The 21,460-nt window shown below is 42.5% G+C and overlaps 1 protein-coding gene across 1 annotated transcript; it reads left to right on the top strand.

The window, feature by feature from the left end:
• The first annotated feature begins 1,194 nt into the window (after nt 1-1,194).
• On the top strand, nt 1,195-20,533 carry GM2A (ganglioside GM2 activator). Its single transcript, XM_089528291.1, has 4 exons — nt 1,195-1,541; nt 7,183-7,335; nt 14,134-14,316; nt 15,656-20,533. Exons 1-4 carry the CDS (start codon nt 1,398-1,400, stop codon nt 15,824-15,826), a joined length of 651 nt encoding a protein of 216 aa, XP_089384417.1. The 5' UTR covers nt 1,195-1,397; the 3' UTR covers nt 15,827-20,533.
• The last annotated feature ends 927 nt before the right edge of the window (nt 20,534-21,460 follow it).

Here is a 21,460-nt window from a genome sequence, read left to right as displayed (position 1 = left end):
TGATTGCTCAATGTAGATGTGCATTTTATGCACTGGGGGGGGAACCCCTTATTTCTGCATTTTATGCACTGGAGAAATCATTTTTAAGAGCTTTTTAAAACAGTTCCATTTGTTCACCCACAAGCGGTTGGACATGTGGTCCAAAAAGCAGAAATTAGACCTCTTCATCTTCAAATGTGAGTTTGCTTTTGTAGGTGGTGCGAACAGGAACCAAACATTTCCAAGGGGTCGAAGGCCAAGATATAGCCGTGTTACTCTGTACAATCAGTATGGAAAGAGATCTTGTTGCGCCTTTGATACTCGCTGAAGAAAAGAAGTTGGCAGCATAAGCTTCCCTAGACTTCAGTCTCCTTCCTCAGAGGCATTTGGACATTTTGAACAGATGCATTTCCAAGAGGTGTGGATGGGGGGGCATAGGAAAAAAATGGAGAATCTTAGAAGGATGGGAGGAGGCCAGAATGGCTTCTCTTTGAAAAAGGAACAGTGTTGATGATCACCCACTAAGGAAATCCCTCGACTGGCTTCCTGGAATGCCTCCAAAGGGGCACGACTTCCGGGACGGAGGGGTATGCTGGGTGTTTTTGGGGCAGGAAGGTGTGTTTGGGCGGGAAGGTTAAATTCCCTGAAAATTTCCGGAAATTAGGTAAACCTGGAAATTTCCCGGAAAGGTTTTAATTGTCCTGCTTCTAGGAAATTCCCCAGAAATTGGCAACACTGAAAAGGAAGCCTGTTATTTTGGTGATGCACCTCCTGTTCCAGCAGAGGGCAGAGTCCCTTCCCCACAGCTGACTGAGGCTGCAGGGGGGAAATTGCAGTATGTGTGGATGGGTAGATATAGATCCCCCCCCCCCCCCCACACACACACAGTGTAGGTGTCTGTAATTGCTCTCGATGTAGATGTGCGTTTTAGGCACTGGAAAGGCTTATTTTTATACACACGATATACATACACACATACACACACAGTATATGTATATATATATATCAAATTGCTTAATGCCAATGGGCATTTCAGGGGCACTGGAAAAGGCTTATTTTTGCACAACCTCATTGTGCAATATAGATGTAGATTCATTTATTCCCCCCCCCCCTCAAGAGCCGGGGGCAGCCAGAGGGAAGCAGGGAGGGGAAGGGGAAGGGGAAGGAAGTTGGAGGCGGAGCCCTTGCTGGCTGCCCAGGGCCTGGGAGGGGAGAAGGCACGCAAGGAATCCGGCAGCTGAGCAAACATCTGGTGCTGGCGAGAAGCGGCCCTCTCCCCAGGAGCCTTGGCTATAAAGCCCACCACCAGCCCCTGCCTGAGGAAGACGCTTGGCCTCCTCCTCCTCCTCCGCTGCAAAGAAGCCTGCTTTCCTCTCCTCTGTCTGGCTCTCTTTGCTCTCCTTCCTTCTGCCCTGGCCATGCAGGCGCTGGCCCTCCTCCCGCTGGCCCTCCTCGCCCTCCAGCTGTGCCCAGCTGTGCTTGGGGGCGCCCTGCAGCAGCAGCAGCAGCAGCAGCAGCCCATGGTGCTGCTGGAGAAGGCCTGGCCCAGGTGGGCCACCCAGGTGGGTCTCCCCCTTCTCCTGCTAGTCTGGAAATCAGTTGTTGTTGTTGTGATCTGCCTTTACCCCACAGACCCAAGACGGTTCAAGGAAGGACACCCGAAAGCCAAAGACATAGCCCTGCTAGTCTCTAGAGGAAGCCCCTTTGAGACTCACTGAAAGAAAGAAGGTGGCATAAACTTTCCTGGACTCCAAGAGGTGATATGATAGCCCTGTTTAAATACTTGAAGGAGTGTCATATTGAGGAGGGAGCAAGCTTGTTTTCTGCTGCTCCAGAGACTAGGACCCAGAGCAATGGATGCAAGCTGCAGGAAAAGAGATTCCACCTCAACATTAGGAGGAACTTCCTGACAGTAAGGGCTGCTCGACAGTGGAACAAACTCCTTCCTCAGAGTGTAGTGGAGTCTCCCTCCTTGGAGGTCTTTAAACAGAGGCTGGATGGCCATCTGTTGGGGATGCTTAGATTGAGATTTCCTGCATGGCAGAGGGTTGGACTGGATGGTCCTTGTGATCTCTTCCAACTCTATGATTCCTCAGATGCATCCTCAAAGCATCTGAGGAAGTAGACTTTAGTCTATGAAAGCTCATGCTGCCAACTTCTTCCTTTCATTTTGTCTCAAAGGGGCTACATGTTCTCTCTCCATATTGATCCTAAAGCCAATATAATCACCACTCTCCCCCAATATGCTACTGTTTCTGTTTGTTGTTTTGTGCCTTCCAACTTGTTTCTGACTTGGTGAACCTATCCTGGGGTTTTCTTGGCGAGGCTTGTTCAGAGGGGGTTTGCCATTGCCTTCCTCTGAGGAGGTTGAGAGAGTGTGGCTTGTTCAAAGTCACCCAGAGGGTTTCACGGTTGAACTAGGAATCAAACCCTTTTCTCCAGAGTCATAGGCCAACACTTAAACCACTATGTCACAAAAAAAAATATTTTTTTTGGTGGGGGGTGTTAATGCTAGGAAAGGTAGAGCTGTCATACTTTGGCCACTTCATGAGAAGACAAGGTTCATCAGAAAAGACAAGAAAGCTAAGAAATAATGCAATGAGGGAGTTCACAAGTATGACTTTGCCGGACCTGAGTAGAGAGAACTACTTTCCAGTAATGCATAAACTCCTTCATTCCCCATCAGCAAAGGCTTTATTTATCCATGTGTTATATCTATGCCACCATGCTACAGAAGGTCAGCAAGGCGGTGCAGAACAAATCAGAGCCCTTGATAGAATCCTAAAAACAATGATAATAAAGATACTTATTTTCAGTTTCCTTAGGTAATCCTCTTAATTCTGGATATACAAAATGTTAATTCTTAGTGCTGATAAAAAGTGACACTTCAGCAGAGGAAACTTGTTATAGCACCTTGCGTAAATTAGTTTCTATATAAAGTTAATTATACTGATGCTGTCAAATTAATAAGCATGGATGATAAAGCTGGGGAGTGATTAGTGAATCTCTTACTGTGCAGTTTTGATTGTTGTTTGGTTGCTGTTGTGTCAAATGGAATGCATGGCATGATCATGTGCCTCACGGGTAATAAAAGTCAGTGCCCTCTTGTTGGAAGTATTGCCATGTTGGTCTGTGGGAAGCAGAAAAGAAGCACCTCAGTGGTTCTTTCTGTGTGGTTCTCTGGCAGCATCTTGACCAAAGCTAAAGAGGCTACTTAGGAAGATACACCTCTTCAAGCACTTGGATATGTCCATGTCAAGCTGTAGAATGGACTACAGTTGGCCATATATATTTCTTGCACCAAGGTCTGCTCACTTCTGAAATCCAAACCTTTGCCCTCTGGATATGGTAGTTGTTTTAGATGATCTCTAGGTCTGTTAAACAGGAGTGATATAACCGTGAAAACAGCCAATGCCCCAGAATCATGTTTAGTTCTCTTTTGCTCCTGGATTAGAGGTTAACCCAGTTGAAAGAAATCTGGAGTCGCCTCCAGTTACTTCCACAATGCACAGTTTCTCTCTTTGTTTTTAATTATACCTGACAGAGGCTATGCACAGGCACACAAAAATTCATTACTGTGTCAGCACCTGAGAAAACCAGACACAACATTATTTAGTGCTACCCTAAAGTTCTGTGTGGTATCTGGCTGGCATGGCTAGGCCCAAAACCTACCTCTTGCTTGACAAACCTTTCAGAGGTCACTAGGTGAAATGTGGTGGCCAGAACGCTAACCGGGGTCAGTTATAGAGAACATATAACTCCCTTGTTGAAAGGCTCTGCTGGATACTGGTTCATTTCTGGGCACAATTCAAAGTGCTGATCATGATCTATAAAGCCCTACACAGGTTCAGACTATATGAAAGACCATATCTCTTCATAAGAACCTGCAGGATCCTAAGATGTACAGGGGAAGGCTTTCTCTTGGTCCTGTCACCATCGCAGGCTCCCTTGGTAAGTACATGAGACACAGCCTTCTTGGTGGCTGCTCCCACCCTCTGGAAATACCTTTCAAAGGAGGCTAGGTTGGCTCCCCTTCCCTGCTTGCTTTTCACCAGCAGACAAAGACATTTTTATTCAAGCAGGCTTTTAATATATAATCATTGCCGCTTTACAGACTGCCCAAAACGGCGGTCTGCCGGTGCCCTCATTTGCTGTGCGGAGGAGCCTCAGTGGCCAAAGAAGCCTTGGCGCACTTGTGGCATCATAATGGCGCTGAGATGTGCAGACGCTAAGCGTCCCCTATGTCAAAATGGCGGCGCCCATGTAGAATGGGCGCCACCATTTTGTACGTGCTCGGCGCATACTAAGGTTAGGGGTGCCCGGAAAGGACGCTTCTTTCTAACCCTAGTATGTGCCGAGCACGTACTTTTGGGCGGTCTGGAAACCGCCTCTGTTAGCGAGGCTGTTGTGTGTATATGTGTGTGTGTGTGGTGCTTTAGTTATATTTTTAACTTTTGTTTGCTTATATAATTTTATACTGTTTTTAGCTACTTGATTTTAAATGTTTTTAAATTTTATTGTAAATTTTTAAATGTTTTTCTTTGTGAGCCGCCTTGGGTCCCTTTCTGGGAGAAAAGAGGATTAGGAATGAAAATGAATGAATAAATAAATAATAGTCACCTACATTTGGGCTGTTATTGAACTGAGTGGTTTGTCAAGGAGTGGCTTGGACCTTCATTTTTTTACCAAACTGAATCTCAAGTTGGAATTTAAAAAGTGCTTTCATATCACTTATCACATGCCACATGTTGGATATCTGTGCCACAGTCGTGCCAGTCAGATTAACTTTGCCAGCATAGGCGGCAGTAACAGCAGCATAGTGGCAGGAGTGAAATGACAACTGTGGACATTGTGGTAATGGGTAGGAAGGATGGCAGAGAACAAAGGCTCTCCTGAAATGCTTAGAATGGCAGTGTTTTCTGTCAATGAGATTGCTTACTTTTTGTTGCCTCATTGCTATCACTGTGCACCTCTCAAAAAAGAGCAGAGTGTTATGCCAGTGAAAGTCATGAAGAGCCCTCATATCTTAAGTAACACAAATGACTAATATCCAAAAAAGAGTCAAGGAGCCTTTGCAAAGTTTTCTAAATCTGCAGAGACACTTAGCTGATTTGCCAGTGTTAAATAAATGACTTACTCATGCAACTTTAGACACTTCCTGTCGCGGTAAGTATTTATCAAGGAGAAGTGTTTTTTTCTGAAGTTTTGTAAATTAGTAAGATTGGCTTTTATACAAAATGGAACAATAGGTGTGTAGAGCACAATGATTCCTGTGAGGAGTGCCAGTACTATTACACACCCATTCCAGCATGTAGAGGCCTGGAGTACCGTGTTGTGAAATTGTAGACAGTAGTGCTGTGACGTTGTGTTGAAAGAAGAACATACAAGTACCTTCAGGCTAACTGAGGTGTTAATGGTTGGGATCTGAATCGAGTTGCCCCTGTTGAACCAGTCTGTTTAAGTTAAGACTGTCTTAGACCTTGGAAAACACCCACACAGAAAGCCTTTTAGGTGCTTTTACCAATGGGTGGCATAACTGTCTGATATATACTCATTCAGTGCAAAAGTCATATCTGTACAGGAATTGTGCAAGTTGAAACAACCATAAATCTACCATCAATGGCTTGAGATGCATCTGGGAGAATGAGAGCAACTCTGGACAACAGCAGTGGGGAGAGTTATAACTATGAAAACCTCCATGAGATTGCATCGCAAACTAAAGGGCTACAAAAAAACTCCACTATCTCTTTCATGTCTCTTTCAACCTTACCGCTAGCTGTTGGTTCTAGTTATCTTCCTTTAAAAAAATTTTTTTTTAAAAGCCAGTTGTCTGCAGCCTTCTTTTTCAAAGCTTGGAATTTAATGCAGCTTGTCTGCTGAAATTTAAGTTGTTGTTGATGACGATGACGATGATGATGCGGCACTTGAGAAATGGAGGTCTCACTAAAAAAAATTTCTGGGCTGCACCAATTCTGACTACAGGTGAGCAGTCTTACCAGAGAGATGATCCTCCAAATAGAAACATTTGTTGTTGTGTGCCTTCCAGTCATTTCTGACATATGACGACTGTAAGACGACCCTATCATGGTTTTTTGGGGGCAAGTTTCTTCAGAGGGCTTGCCATTGCCATTGTTTGAGGCTGAGAGACTGTGACTTGCCAAGGTCACCCAGTGGGTTTCTGTGGCCAGTTTCCAGGGTCATACTCCAACGCTCAAACCACTACACCATGCTGACTCCAGATAGCTAACAATAATAAAACATAATTTGTTTATTTTATCCCCAAATGGGACCTAAATCAGTTTTTCATATACCAGTAACAGCAATCTCAGTACAAAATCTCATAAAAGCAAAGTACAGTAATTAAAAACATAGCAACAAAACAAAAGGAGGAAGAACCAGTTAAAAGCCCCTTCAGTTGAATCCCTGGTTGAATAGAAATATCTTTGCCTGTGATGGAAGGACAACTTCAGTTGAAACCTGCCACCTCCACCAATTTCAGCAATCCTCCTCTCTCACTCTGCACCCTAAAAGCCCTGTTATACAACTGGAAAGCCTTCTGTACTGGGTTTTTGGTGCTTAGCAGGAGACACCTGATTCTGCTGGTGCTGGATGTGAAAGTACAACATTGGGTCTTGGTTCATAAATCCTGCAGTTTAATTGCCTCCACCTACTATTTCCTCATATCCTTATTGTCAATGTATGCTTCCTTCATCTATTCTGGTCATGCTGACTCCTAGACAGCTCAGCAATCATCTCTCTCTGTCCGCTTTTCTACCAGTGCAATGTTCTCCTCCCTTGGCTTTCTTTCAGCCTCCTTCTTCAACTTAGTGGCCTGTTACAGACAGCCAAAATAAAGCTGCTTCGAGTCACAGTGGAGGTATGGTGTTTCAATCATGCATGCGTCCTAAGAGTCCAGAAGCCACACCAAAGCCACGCTCCAGTCCTTAGGGCTAGAGTGTGGCTTTGGTGCGACTTCTGGACTCTTAGGACGCATGCATCATTGAAACACCATATCTCCACTGTGACTCGAAGCAGCTTTATTTTGGCTGTCTGTAACAGGCCAGTATGTTGTCTGCCATTCTATACTTCTTCTAGCTTCTTGCTTTTCAATCTGCTGCCTGCTGTTTGCTTTGTCTTTATCCAGCCTATGGCCACTTGTCAACCTTAATGCAGTTCTCTTAATAGTTCTTCTGTATGTTTCAGGTTGAAAATTTTAGTTGGGAGAACTGTGGTCCTTCATCGAACCCTGCTGGAATTAAAAGTCTGTCTATAGGTCCAGATCCAGTTGTCATCCCAGGAAATATCAGAATCAGTGCATCGCTTTACACCAGTGTAGCTCTCACTGCACCTTTGAAGGTAAGAGAAAGGGGAGGGGGTCAAGCCATGAAAAATGGCTTCTCACATCTCCAGTATTTTGATTTGAATTATGTCTTAACTTTCACCTGACATGGGACCCAGGGTGGCTTACAAGAAGGCAGAAACAAGATAGAGATAAGGAACTGATTATAAAAATGTTAAAACACAATGAAATGTTGGGGAGTGATTATCCCCAGGTACTTTGGGACAACTCAGTGCTCTTAGAAGATTAACCTAATTGTATTGGTCCATCTCGGCAACCAAATCTGACATCATATTAAGCTTAGGTTTGCACGGGTCCTTTATTCATGAGGAATAAAGGATAAATTCATGAGGGAATATCAGGGGTGTGGATTTACTCTACCTTTTTTATCCCTTTGTGATCTTTCCCTCCTAATTGTCAGAATAATGAACAAATCTAGGGTCTCTTCTGATAATCACATGTTCCAAAAGGAGGAAATGACAATTTTTCTCCTCTTGGAGAATCCTATGATTGCAGGGTTTGCATTTCTTCTTTTTTCTCACAATGAGAGGAAGAAATTAGTATTGGATGTCTGATAGTTTCCAGGCTAGATTCTTTGCAGCTGGTGGGCTTTAAACTGAATTTCCTGATGTCAGATGCAAGGCATACAGCCAGCCTGTCCAACTATTTTGTTGGCTTTTCACTGAACACAGGATACGTTTTCATTAGTGTGGGGCAGACCAGCAAAAGCCTCAATGTGGTTTGAATTTTTCTCTTAGAAATACTCAGGATTAAACAAGGTATATTAAGAATATGTGATGTTGTTACTTTTTAACACTCACAATAACTACCACAAACAGGCAACTCACCTCTTTTACAAAAACAAAAGGATGCACGTTTTGGATTTCATAAATCCATGGAATTGTTTGTAGAAATGGTCACCCAGATATATAAGAAATCTTGTGGAACAATTAGCTGTTGACTGAAACATATGGAGGGGAGATAACTGAAGTATGCCTAAAGTGGGAAACTTGGTAAGCAGACCAACAAGGAGGATGGTTTTGTATCTTCTTGGTTAGCAGTTTAAAGAATTCTTTCATTTGGCAGGGCCTACCTTATCCATCATTAGGGAGGGTGAAGTGGCTGCTTCAGGCAGTGGATTTTGGATCTTATGCACAGGCAGCAAAATGTGATCTCCTAATTGATTTTTCCTTTTTTTTAATTGCCAGGAAAGCAGAGAGATGCTTGTGGGATTTTTTGGTTCTTGTACCAAAAATAATTTGGTTAGTGTTAGATACTGTGGCTTTCATTTGGCTGCCTTGGGCCAGCTTTGCCACTCCTTGTGAGCTTTTCTACTTTCCTTTTAGTCCTCTGGGTCTTGGTAGGAAGGCTCATGTTTATCCTATAAAACCAAAATATATGCTTACCTATTGCCTATAATATAGCGGATTGTGCAAATGTAGGTAGGCCCACAGAGTCTAAACATGGGAAAATTAATGAAATTAATTAAAGTTTATGCATTTTTTTAAAATCACATCACTTGGAATTTAAAATAGGAAACAAAGAAAGCTTGCTTACTTGCAGATTTGAAGATTTAATAGGCTATTTCCAAAGCAGGGTTCCAGATACTGAGAGGACAACTATGCTGAAATGTACAGTTTTCTATGAATTCTACAGGTGTGACTATGTAGCTTTGTGTGAAGTTCTCGCACACTTCAAATTCCTGCTCTCCTGACAAACTTTCTGCATCTGATGGGCTATCAGTAGAAATTGGATTAGACTCAAGATCATCATTTTCTGTTAAGCAGTTGCATTTCCATGCATTAAGGGAATGCAGCCAATTCAGAGTGGAGTGGAACCCAACAACCTAAAGAGATGGTGTCAGAAATGAAATTGTCTTGGAAAAAAAGGGGGGGAAATATGCTGGAAAACTGAAAGAGAACAAATTGGCTTGTGTTTGTTGGTTGTACTAACATTGCTCACTGAATCATAAAGAATGTGCATTCTGGTCCTAAAACAGCATGTCTACTTAATTTAGACTCCAGGCCTGAGAACTTTGGCAGTATCATAATTTAAATGCTGCATGCTTATTTGCTCCTTACTAATTTCTCAAATTCTTCCCCCCTTGCTGTTTCTGTTATCATTCCCTTCTCCTTTCAGCAGTTCTCCTGTGGGTAATCATTCTGTGGGTAATTTTTACATATTTTATAATCACATCACTTCATTAAAGGTACATCCAGACTGTTTAAAAAGACCAAGAAGTTCCAGATTTTGTTCTTGTTCTTTCCAATTTTATTTTGGAGATCATACATTTTTTGTTTATCACAGAATATTTTCTGTCAGCTCCCATTATGAACAAAGACTTCTACATCAGCTTCTCAGGTCAGTTTATTTTAACCCAGTATAAAATTGGAAAGGACAGAAGCAAACTCTGGGACTTTTTGGTCAGTCTGAATGTACCCTTTCTTTGTGCGTTTGTTCCTGTTTTAAAATGTGGGAATATAAAACAGAGATAACATAGAGTGAAATTGTGGCAGATGGAAAAATCACATATTGTGACTGAGGTTAATCTGAGGAACTACCTTCAGCTCAGCTAGCACTGAACTTTTTAAAGATGTTTCTTATAACAGAGTGAAATTGTGGCAGATGGGAAAATCACATACTGTGACTGAGGTTAATCTGAGGAATTACCTTCAGCTCAGCTAGCACTGAACTTTTAAAAGATGTTTCTTATACAGTCAACCCTCTGTTTTCATGGGGGATCTGTTCCAGAAACACCCCTCCACGAAAACAGAGTTTCACATATATTCAAGCCCCATTGGCTTGAATATAGATGTGCAGCTGTGGGAGTGTGTGCACGTGTGCCTCGGGCATGCTCCCCATTATTTCCCGCTCTGTTCGTCCCTTGTGCATTATCGAGGGATGCGGGTTTGAAAACTGCAAAAAGGGAGGGAGAACTGTAATCTGTTCCACATGAAGTCTTACTTTCATTCTGACTCACTCTTCTAGGCTACTCCTCTGCTGGTTCCTCTTCTGCAACAGATTACAAAATATTTTTGGAGATGGTTCAGATGAAATGCCACTCTATGGTTTGGTATGTGCACAGATGTGGAGTGAGGCCTTGATCTTACTTTGCAGCGCATCATAGTTGGCCAGTTTGGACAAAATGGCAAGTTGAGGTTCACTTCAACCTGAATTCTTTGAAGGCACCAGATCCTGTTTGATCTTGGAAACTAAGCAGGGAGATCACCAGGGAATGCCAGGTGCTGCAGGCTATATTTCAGAGGAAGGAGCCAAACCACCTCTGAACAAACCTTACAATAGGATTGCTATAAGTTAGACGTATAACAAAAGTAGTGAAATGGGAATTAGATACAAACAAGGGAGGACAGAATATATACCTGAAGCTAAGTACAGGCCAAACTATGGACTGCCATTAAATCTCAACAAATGTGTTTCCTCAGTAACACACCTACCCCTGCCTTCCTGTGCAACAAAGGGATGTACCTTTCTGGAATAGTATCAGAGTAAAAGAATGATATAAGTCTTTCAGCATCTATACGCTTAAGTTGATCCAAAAATTCTAAAAAGAAAAAAAAGTAGATAAAGTGAAAGCAAGTTTCATTTCTTTTTACCATCATAACCAGGTTTCAGAAATAACACTGAAACAGGAAGCTCTGTGTGTGCATGCACGCTCATGCATTTGAGCTATTTGACATCCAGACCTTCTGCATTTTGCTCCATCAGTTTCCTTTCTGGGATACTGCAAACAAGCAGCATCTGCAGTGCTGCTGCTTTGGAACATCCCAAGCCCATTGCTTGATAGGTCAGAAATCCTTTTTGAACTAGGAGAAGAACTCTTCGAAGTGCCTGTTTTATCGGCCTCTAATAGTAATTTCTGGAAATTTATACTCCCAGAGAAAAAGCAAGGTAGACGGCTAGTTTGAAGGGAGGTTTGGTACCACATTCAAGATTTTGAGGACTCTTGGGTAAGCACCCATAGTACCTTACCGTTCAGCTGGAACAAGTGAGGCATAAGCATAGAGAATTCTCTTGCACTGCCTCTGATTTTCATGAATGCTCCATGCAAAGTGACAATGGCGATGCTATGGGGACAGGCTTTGGTATCTTCTTCTGTGCAAAAAGGTCTTCTTTCTTTGAATGGCTGGAGTTCTGTGGATTTGGTTCATGTCAGTTTGTGCTCATTTGTAAGATCTGTTATGGCTTCAGTCTGAAATTTTATAAAATGCACAAAAATTGACTTTATTTAGGTGTCTCCTGGGTCATATTCCCACCCCCATGCATCATTCTCTATAAATCCTAAAATACTTATTCTGTGCCATTCAGTACATCTTGTTAGTAATGGGAACTGTATCAGAATATTTGGAAGATTGTAAAATCTGAAAGATAAGTACAGTCTAGCCTGTGAAGTAGAGATTAGACTAGTTTACATAAAAATGTGCCGATGCATGGAATCCTCAAGCGTGTCTCTTCTCTTCTCACTGAGGCAAGTTTTGGGCTTTACTACAGGTCACACAGATTGATGTCTTGTAGCTGGGAGAACAGTCATCTCAGCTGTTCCTAGGAGAACTGCTGAAAGGAGAAGAGAAAGCTGGTTTGATACCACAAGCTGGCTGGCTTTGTGAGCTCCTGTCATGTGAATCCTTATGCCAGCAGGCAGAAAGAAAGAGACTAGCAGAGCAGAGGGGAGGCTTAATTAAGAGTTTCCTCACCCATCCATCATCATCATCATCCTGCTTTTTCCCTAAAACTGGGACTCATAGTGGCTTACAGTTTTAAAAAACACAGTTAAACACTTACAAAAGTGACAGTTAAAACAGGATTTAACTGTTACAATATTAAAACAGCTCATTTGTTTAAAAATAGAATACAATTAAAAAAGATAAAAGCAGGTAAAAGCCATACACTTTTAAACAGTACAACATTCCCAAGAGGTTCTTTAAAAACCTTCTGTTTTAAAAGCCTGTCTGAACAGAAAGAAGGGATAACAAAGGGGGGGGGGGGACATTCTGGTCTCCCTGGGAAGGGAGTTCCAGAGGAGTCTAGGGGCAGCCACCAAGAAAGCCTTCTCTTGTGTTCCCATTAGCCGTGCTTGTGATGGGGGTGGGATGGAGAGAAGAGCCTCTCCTGATGATCTCAGAGCCTGGGCCAGTTCATGCAGGGAGATACAGTGTGCCAAATAGCCTGGACCTGAGCCATATAGGGCTTAATAGGACATAACTAGCTCTAGCTGGATTGTATGTTTATACTAACCTTTGGTGAAAGAGATCCCTTATGCTTTTCCTCCTTGGTATCAGTAGAGATAAGAAAGGCAATATGCCATTTTGTTCATGAAGTATATTCTCTTGTGCTCATATTTGAAGAGTGGGACTGTAGTTTAGTGAATATTTCACCCATTCCAAGTTTTTTAGATCTTGTAGAGCCATTGCAATTAGCTTTAGTTGGAGAAGGGGTTACTAGTCGTTTTTTTTTAGTGTGATGATGCAAATTATCTCACTCATGCATTCCAGGTTTATTGTTCACACTATGGAACCACATCATTGTGCACATCTCTGCAAGTTCAATTGCTCACAAGTGAAAGCATTCAAATAAAGATGGAATTGGTGATACAAATGTACAGTATTTAATAATTAATAATAATAATAATTTTTATTTTTACCCCGCCTTTCCATAGAGATGATCAAGGCGGCTTACAAGGGTTAAAAAATTACAATACAAGATAAAACAATTACAATATAAAGGTTAAAAACATTGCTACGAGGAATGGGAACAGGAATCAGTAAAATACACATGTCAAGGGCAAGAAAAGGGAAAAAATCTAGTCTAGCACTCTGTTCCCTGGATGCCCATCTTGTCAGTTACTTTGGGGGTGACAAGCTCCTTTCCCCCACCATCCTGTATGTGGATGTGTATCCGAGGAGTGACCATAGTGCAGTGGTAGAGCCATGTTTTGCCCACAGGAGGCCCTTTCTGTCTCTGTCAGGTGGTAAGAGAGCAGGTTATAGAAAAATATCCATGCTGGTGATTCTGGAGAATTGTGGCTAGTTAATGCTGGGCTAAATGGGTAAATAGTAGCCTTGTATTTGGCAATGTCTGACATTTCTATGTCCAAGGAAGTTTGTTTTTGTCTGTCATCATGCAGTTCCATGCACACCTCTGCAGCTTTCCTTGTTGACTTGTTAAGGAGCCTGGTGTGCCCCATTATGGTGAGCTGCAAAAGTAAATTCTGCACTGTGTGAAGGTACGTAGCTGCCTTCTTTCTTAAATCGGTGTGAGATGATAGACTGTGGAGTAAAGGTACAGGAAATGGGCAACTGTTGGAGGCTAGGGTGATGCATTAGCCACCTAAGAGACTTTGGAAGGCTGCACCTCCTGCCACACCCCCAACAACAAATCTTTTGCCTCCAAAGACCCCTAACATCATTTAGGAGTCATGGGAGGCATTTTCACTATGTTTTTACACACACTCCCATGCGATTTTAGGCCCAGGAGAGGACATTTTTAAAAACAGCAAATGACCTAGAAGTCAAAAGTCCTAGAAGGCCTTTGGGGACATTTGGGGCCACTTTTTTTAATCATTTGGGGATCAAAAAAGAGCTCCAGGGACTGCATAAGACTGCACTTTAACCTCCTTTGCAATAGAAGATTATCCAATTCTTCCTTTGTATCCCACAGAGCAAATGGCCACACAGTGGCTAACCAATTGTTCAAGCCTAATTAAGTACTGTGCTGTGGAAAGGTTGTTGGGGAGGAGAGGAACATTCATGGAGGAAGTCATGGGGTATATTCACATTTTGTGTGATATCTATTTCTAGGTTGTGGTCGTCCTGGAGAAGAGACTTGGTGAAATGTGGTTAAAGGTCCCCTGTGTAGATCAACTTGGCAGTTGCACCTATGAAGACATTTGTGCCTTACTGGACTCTGTTATCCCTCCTGGCCAACCATGTCCAGAACCGTTGCTGTCTTATGGACTTCCTTGTCATTGTCCCTTTAAGGCGGTAAGCCCACATTTTAACCTATGGTAATCTAGTCTTGGCAACTGGTAAAAGCCAAACCCCGCTTAGGATTGGCAGTTCCTTCCATTGGGTCTGTTCCTGGTTTCTGAAGGTGCCACTGAATTCTACTAAAAGAAGAGTCACTTTGAAATATGGGGCTAACTAAACAAGCTAAGGATTTTGATCTGTGGCAGATTTTGCTTGCCTTGTGAATGTAACAGTTCCCTTCCCATCCTCAACCCAGGAGTTTATCAAACGGGAGGAATTTGTCTTAAATTTGAATGAAAAGAAAGTGGGGCCAAAACGCATTCACTTAAAGTCGCTAGTTTTGCGCAATTACGTGAATACACATTGCATTCGAACTAGCTCCCCATTGCCCGAAAATAGCATGCTATTTCCCAAATTTGCACGTGGTAATCTATCACACAATAACGTGAAACCACATGATTGCGTTCAGACTGACTTCCCATTGCCCGAATTTGTGTGTAGTAGGTTATCACGCAATATTGTTAAACCCCATGATTGTGTTCAGATTGCCATCCGATTATACTTCCAATTCTCCTTGTCTGATAAACTCCCCAGGAAAAAAAATCCAGGATTTGCTTTACTGCCTTGTGTGAGGAGGGAGTGGAAGGATGCAGAAAGGCAAGACAGGTACTGGCTGCTGCAATGCTTGCTGTACTATACTAAACAAGCCATAGTCCCAAAGGTTTGTTTTGCCCAGGGGTGGGCAACTTTGGAAGATCTGTGAGGCCTGTGGTATTATTCCACGGTCCCAGTAAGACCAGAAATGCAATTTCTGATTTTGTTTTTCTACTGGGGGAATGGTACTTTGTCCCATTTCAACTGAAACCTGCTCTTTCTAGAGTGGAAAAAACATCTTCTATATGGAAAAAAAAACAACCTTGACCTGGAAAAAAAAAGCTGGGGGAGATCATGCGTGGTCCAGGAGCTGCACTTTGCTCAGCCCTGGTTTTCATGTTCCTGCAGAGAGGGTGAGGCAGTGCATGTCAGTATATATCTGTGAAAGATTGCCAAGAACCCTGCATTATCCTGCCACACCATCCAGACCAAGGATTTATGCCTATTGCCTTTGGTCAAAGAACAAAAATCTTCTACACTGACAGATAGACAAGAATTTGGTGGCTGATAAGGATTAATCAGGTTTTGTTGTTGTCTATGTGTGTTTCCTCCAAATGCATCTGAGGGATTAGGCTCAAGTCTACAAAAGCTTATGTTTCCAACGTCTATCTTTCAGTTAGTTTCAAAGATGGTGCAAGATCCCTTTGCATACTGATTTTCCAGAGTAACACAGCTATGTCTTTGATTCCCTCCTTTACAGGGTACTTACAACTTGCCTCAATCTGATATCTACATACCCAAAATAGACTTGCCTTCATTCCTTACCAATGGAGACTACAAGATTCAAGCTGTAATCTTTATGGGTGACCAAGAAATTGCCTGCGTCAGGCTCTGCTTTTCTTTATCTGCAGGGTGGCAATGGTTTTGGTAATCACCATGCAAATATTTTTGGGGCCAAGTGCCATATTTGCTTCCTGCTTTTACTGTCCTGCTGATATTAATACTGGGACTCACTTTGCAGCCTTAAGGGGAAGTATTATTGTTTTAATGATTGCTCCTTAAATCATTGGAAGAGACAATGAAATACAATGAAGAAAGGTTCACTTTCATTCAAATGTGTATGTGTGTATGTGTATGAATCAAAGGTTCACTCCTAAATCACTGGGAGAGACAATGTAATACACTGAAGAAGGTTCACTTTCATCTCTATCTATCTATCTATCTATCTATCTATCTATCTATCTATCTATCTGTCCATCCATCCATCCATCTATCCATCCATCCATCTATCTCAAAGGTTCTCTCATATTCAGATGTCTGAGCAGTCGGAGTTCATTAATTGCTTAGGATATCTGTCCTGCATGGGAATGGAAGGGGTGGGTAATGCTCATGGGCCAAGTGCAGCTCCTTAGCATGTAACATATAGTAATACAATACACACATGGTCTTTGCACATAATGAGACACATGAAATCCCACTGCATTCTAGGTTCCTCATAATGGAACCTTAGGAGTATGAGACAGAACAGCCTGATCAGCAATTCACCAAGACATACATGAAGGTAGAAGCCAGTTTCTGCTCCTTTGAGTCATAACCTTGACTCAAGTCCTAGTACCTAGAACAGTGATGGTGAACCTTTTACAGACCGAGTGCCCAAACTTCAACCCAGACCCCACTTATTTATTGCAAAGTGCCACATAGCTTTGGCTTTCTAGTAAGAAACTCTGGCAAATTCTGTGCTAGGGCTACAGCATGTGTGCCCACAGACAGGGCTCTGAGTGCCACCTCTGGCATGCGTGCCATAGGTTCGCCATCACTGACCTAGAACCTCACCCATACCTAGCCAACATGTTCAGGTGAGGTGGCTCCTTCATCTTCTTTCATGCCAAATACTGGATGAGCAGGCCAGTGCCCATTTCATCTCATCTTGTGCATCCTGAGTATTGCTTTCCAAGGGAGGGGCATTGGAGCCAAGCAAGACAAACAACACAATGAGAGAAGAAGTTAGAGAATGTTCTGTCTTCTAAATAAATAAATAATAAAAACTTTATTTTTCTCTGTCAAAGAGAAAATCGAGGCAGCTTACAATTAAAACAAAGACATGCATTCCACAATATCCCCCCAATTACAGTGGGCCCTTGCTTTACGTGGGGGATCCATTCCAGACCCCACCCCCACATAAAGCAAAAAATGCGATAAGCTTCAACCCCATTATATCCAATGGGGCTCATGCTTGCTGTGCAGCAATGTGGGCACCCTGCGGCCGCACACTCCATTCACGAGCCCCGTTGGATATAATGGAGCTCGTGCTTGCTGCGTGGGGCACTCACCTGTTTCCCTGGCAGCTTCAGCATATGCTGAAAGCCGCCTAAAAGGAGCTTGCATATGGCGCTGGCTCACTGTATTCCCTCCCACCCCTAAAACACTAGTAGACACTTTAATTATTAAAACAATAAATTAAAATAATCAGAGACGGGTGAGTGGGGCTACAAAATACTGAGAGATGGTGGATTCAATTGATAGCTGAGTTTCTTATTCAGGAAAGGCCTGCCGGAAGAGATCCATGTTGACAGCCTTCTTAAAGCTGTCCAAACTGGTGATATGATGGATCTCCTCTGGCAGGCCATTGCATAATCTGGGAGTTGCTGAAGAAAAGGTCCTCTGGGTAGTAGCAGTCAACTACCAACTTTTAAATATCCACTATTTGCAAACTAGAGGACTTGCACTGCTACTTCACATACGCAGCTTTGTTTGGAACATATGCCTGTGTTTTTTGTGGGGTTTTCGGGCTATGTGGCCATGTTCTAGAGGAGTTTCTTCCTGACATTTCGCCAGTATCTGTGGCTGGCTTCTTCAGAGAATGCTTGCCTGGAAAATAGTTTGGTATATATATATGCTGTGTGACCCTGGGAAGAGAGGAGTGATTTGTATGTGTATTGTTTTGTTGCTAATGGCAGGCCTCAGAGTAGGAGGATATGCAAAAGAGGATTAATACCTGTGTGCTTCCTTTCTGAAAATAAAATTGGTGTTTGGTTGGTAAAAGTGGCTTGGAATATAAAGCAAGCATTGTGGGCAAGGGTGCAGTTTCAAATGGTTTTAGGAAGTACTGCATTTTGCCCTGTAAGATTAGGTGGTGGTAGTGGGCACACATGGCCTTTTTTTTATACTTCCTTAACCATATACAGTGTTACTGGTTTGCATGGAAATAGGATTTTTAGGTTACCCTCTGGCAGCATCAGGAGAAAAACTCCCAAGTGAGAACCTAACCTTCTGAAAAGTTATATCCAGGCCTTTTGCATGTGTACTTCCCTCTAATTGGACATTTTTAAAAAATTCTTGTCTAACTAGAGAACAAAACATGGTTATTGACATTCCTTCTTCTGACAGGAGTCCTAAAACTCAAGGGGATATTTTATGAATCAATCAATGTGATTGTCTTATGAACATTGGAAGCACAAGTTATCCAGATTCATTAAAACATGATGTACACTTACTGTGCCATTTACTGACAATTTGAGTACCATGCATTGTGTCCTATGACAGATAACTAGATCATTAATGTTTTTTCTACATTCTTACCTGCTATGAGGGTACAAACAAATTGGTTGGTATATTTTACATGTGATGGACTGGCAAAAACCTGTTCCAGCTGGGGGGAAAAAATCTGATCACAACCCTTTAGAGTCTAACTGATAGGTGTAAGAGTGAGTTTTTGTAGTGTCACTGAGTGGTTGGAGATGATGACCCCTCTCAACAAGACCTTGAACTTGTATATCAGTCTTTGTAGGCACTACAGATTCCTGTATTCTTACCAGTGAGAGATATTGTTGTACATGTGTTGTCCTTGATATCAATAACATTAACAAAATTTTGGATTTTATCTTTTCAGGGGTTTTCATATTTAATAATATTTCTTATTTTGTGCCATTCCACTTGGTTTGAAAATGGGCTAAGTGTCTTATTTCGTAACCTACTGCCATCTTCTATATTCATCCTGTTCAGATTGTGGCCCTCTCATGCGTTCCATATATTTCTATGTCTTTTCATCACCACTAAATACCATGTCTCCCTCTAAACCAAACGCTCATCAAATCAGTTGCTGAGGCTACAGGAAAAAACATACCATAATAAAGTTTATAGGGGACTAACAGTCCATGGTTTTACTTCTTAAACTGGAAAGATTTTAAAGTGTATGTATGTACATATGCATATGTATCTTTTGATTTCTGTGTGTATCGACAAGTCAGGAGATAAAGTCATGAGCCAGAGAGCAGTCCATGAGGATGGATTTCTTTAATTCATTCTTGCCTGACATAGGAGGATATCACACGACTGAAATTGGAAGTATAATCCAGTGTCATCCTGAACGCAATCATGTGTATTCACATTATTGCGCGAAAGGTTACCGCACGCGATTGCTGGCAGTCTGAACGCATTCTGAACGCAATCACATGACAATCCACCATCAAGTAAATTCAGTGAACTAGTGAAGTCACAAGCCCTGTTCCTAGGCAACTTCACACTCAGTGCAATGTTGTTTGGTGTGATGTACATGTCTCCTTTGGTCCTGGTCCCCCCCCCCCCAATCTAGAAGGGGGGATTTCCCATGAAGCCACGCTGCAATTCTGCCTCAATTTTGCTTCCGCTTGTCCTTCAGCATTGCTGGGGGGGGGGGGGGGGCTGCTGACTGCTAATTAAGAGGCATGGACCAGACCAGGAGCTGTTGGATAACCATTATATTCACATTTTTAACGTGACAAAGAGTGAACATATGCTCGTTTTAACGTGAATAGAGCATGTTCTTTCAACCATTCTCCCCCCACCCCAACCTCTTTTGTAAATTGTGGGCTTCCTTGGTTCCTCTCTCTCACTCGCCTAAATATGCTATGCTCCAGTCACCTGGAGTCTCACTGAGCATGCGCAAGGGTGCCAATTCACAATTAAGAACCCACCGATGTAATGGCTTACTTTGCACAGAATCTGGGTTGCATTCGGGGAGGCCATTACAGCGAATTTAAGGTGTGATAAGTAATCACGTAATTGCGTGAATTTTCAAATTGACCACTCTGTCTTCTCTTTCGAAATTGAGAGCCTCCCATCCCGTTTGATAAACTCCATAGTGATCCCACACCCCCTTCCTTATAATTACACACAAGGTGCATGTGTAAAAGATATGATATAGATAATTGCTATATCATCTTGCACTATTTCCTCTAACCAGGCACTGGCATTGTGTTCAGTTGTCTGAGCTGTGGCATCCCCCTCTGGCTTTTATATGACTTACTGCTAAAGCACCTTGTAAGCCTTAATGTAAGCATTTCCTGATGGTATTTAGATAGATGTGTAGAACATAATGGAGATAGTTTGTTTTTGTGGAATTATTGTTTTGAAAAATACTTTAATTCCTCCCCCCTAAACACACACACTTACTACAGTCCATAAACAGTAATAAACACTTCCACTGATTTTTGCTCTGTACTAGGAATCTTGCTCTAATGATCTCTGATTATCTTCATATGAAATGTTTACCACAAAATTGCAGTTTTGCCTTGTGGGGTCCAGTTTCATGTTGAAAAAATCCAGTGGCCTTTAAACTGTGGAGCCATAACAAATTATTGAATAAATCTTTTTATTGATATAGCTGTGTTTGTTTGTTTGTGCATGTACACACACATGCAGATCTTTCAGAGGTTTAAAATTAAGCTACTGCATTGAATTGATGCCAGTTTAGAAGCCAATGTTAGCTTGGGTTCTTGAAGTTTGTGTAACTTGGACTGACTTGTTTGTCTAGGCTTCTAGGAGGATGTCATTACACCAGGGCTGGGCAATTGCACCTCTAGATGTACTGCAATGGACATAAGGACTATTCATAGTATCCACTTGACAGCTATAATTGTCCACCCCTGCTTTACAAGTTCTTAGACATAGCTATATTAGACTGGAATATCAGTATCCAAAGGGATCTTGTAGCACTTTTGAGACTGTGTGGAAAAAGTTGTAGCATAACCTTTGTAGACTTGGGCGGGTTACAAACCGCCATTAGGGATGTCCTGAGGACATCCCAGTTTGAAAAAGGGGCGTCTCTTCTAGACGCCCCTTACCCTATCACGGACTTAGTCCTTACAAAATGGCGGCGCCCTTTTCATACGGGCACCGCCATTTTTATGTAGCGGACGCTCTGCGTCTGCACGTGGCACCCCGGAAGTGACGCAGCGAGTGCGCCCTTTGGCACTTGTGGCGCCTCTTCCGGGGCGCAAGAAGGAGCGCGATTTCCGCGCTCCTTCTCTGCAGCATCTGGGAGCCGCGCCGTTTAAAGGCTGCGGTTCCCGGACGCTGCAAGCGGAGGCGGAGCCAGACCTCTGCTTCTCAGCGGTCTGTAACACGCCTTGGTCTCCTTTTTGAAAAAGGTGTTGTTGAAGTAGACCAAGTCTACAAAAGGTTATGCTACAACTTCTTTCACACAGTTTGTCACAGAGGTGCTGCAAGTTCTTACAGTGAAGATGCCAATGGATTTTATTCAAGGGGAGGTTACTCCTAAGTAATTGTACATAAGATTGTGCTATAA

Source organism: Sceloporus occidentalis, unplaced genomic scaffold (assembly GCF_023333645.1).
Source record: "Sceloporus occidentalis isolate IW3139 unplaced genomic scaffold, rSceOcc1.0.p SCAF_1, whole genome shotgun sequence".
Lineage (NCBI taxonomy): Eukaryota > Metazoa > Chordata > Lepidosauria > Squamata > Phrynosomatidae > Sceloporus > Sceloporus occidentalis.
The sequence above is the reverse complement of the archived record's forward strand: the minus strand, read 5'-3'. Positions and strand labels throughout refer to the sequence as shown.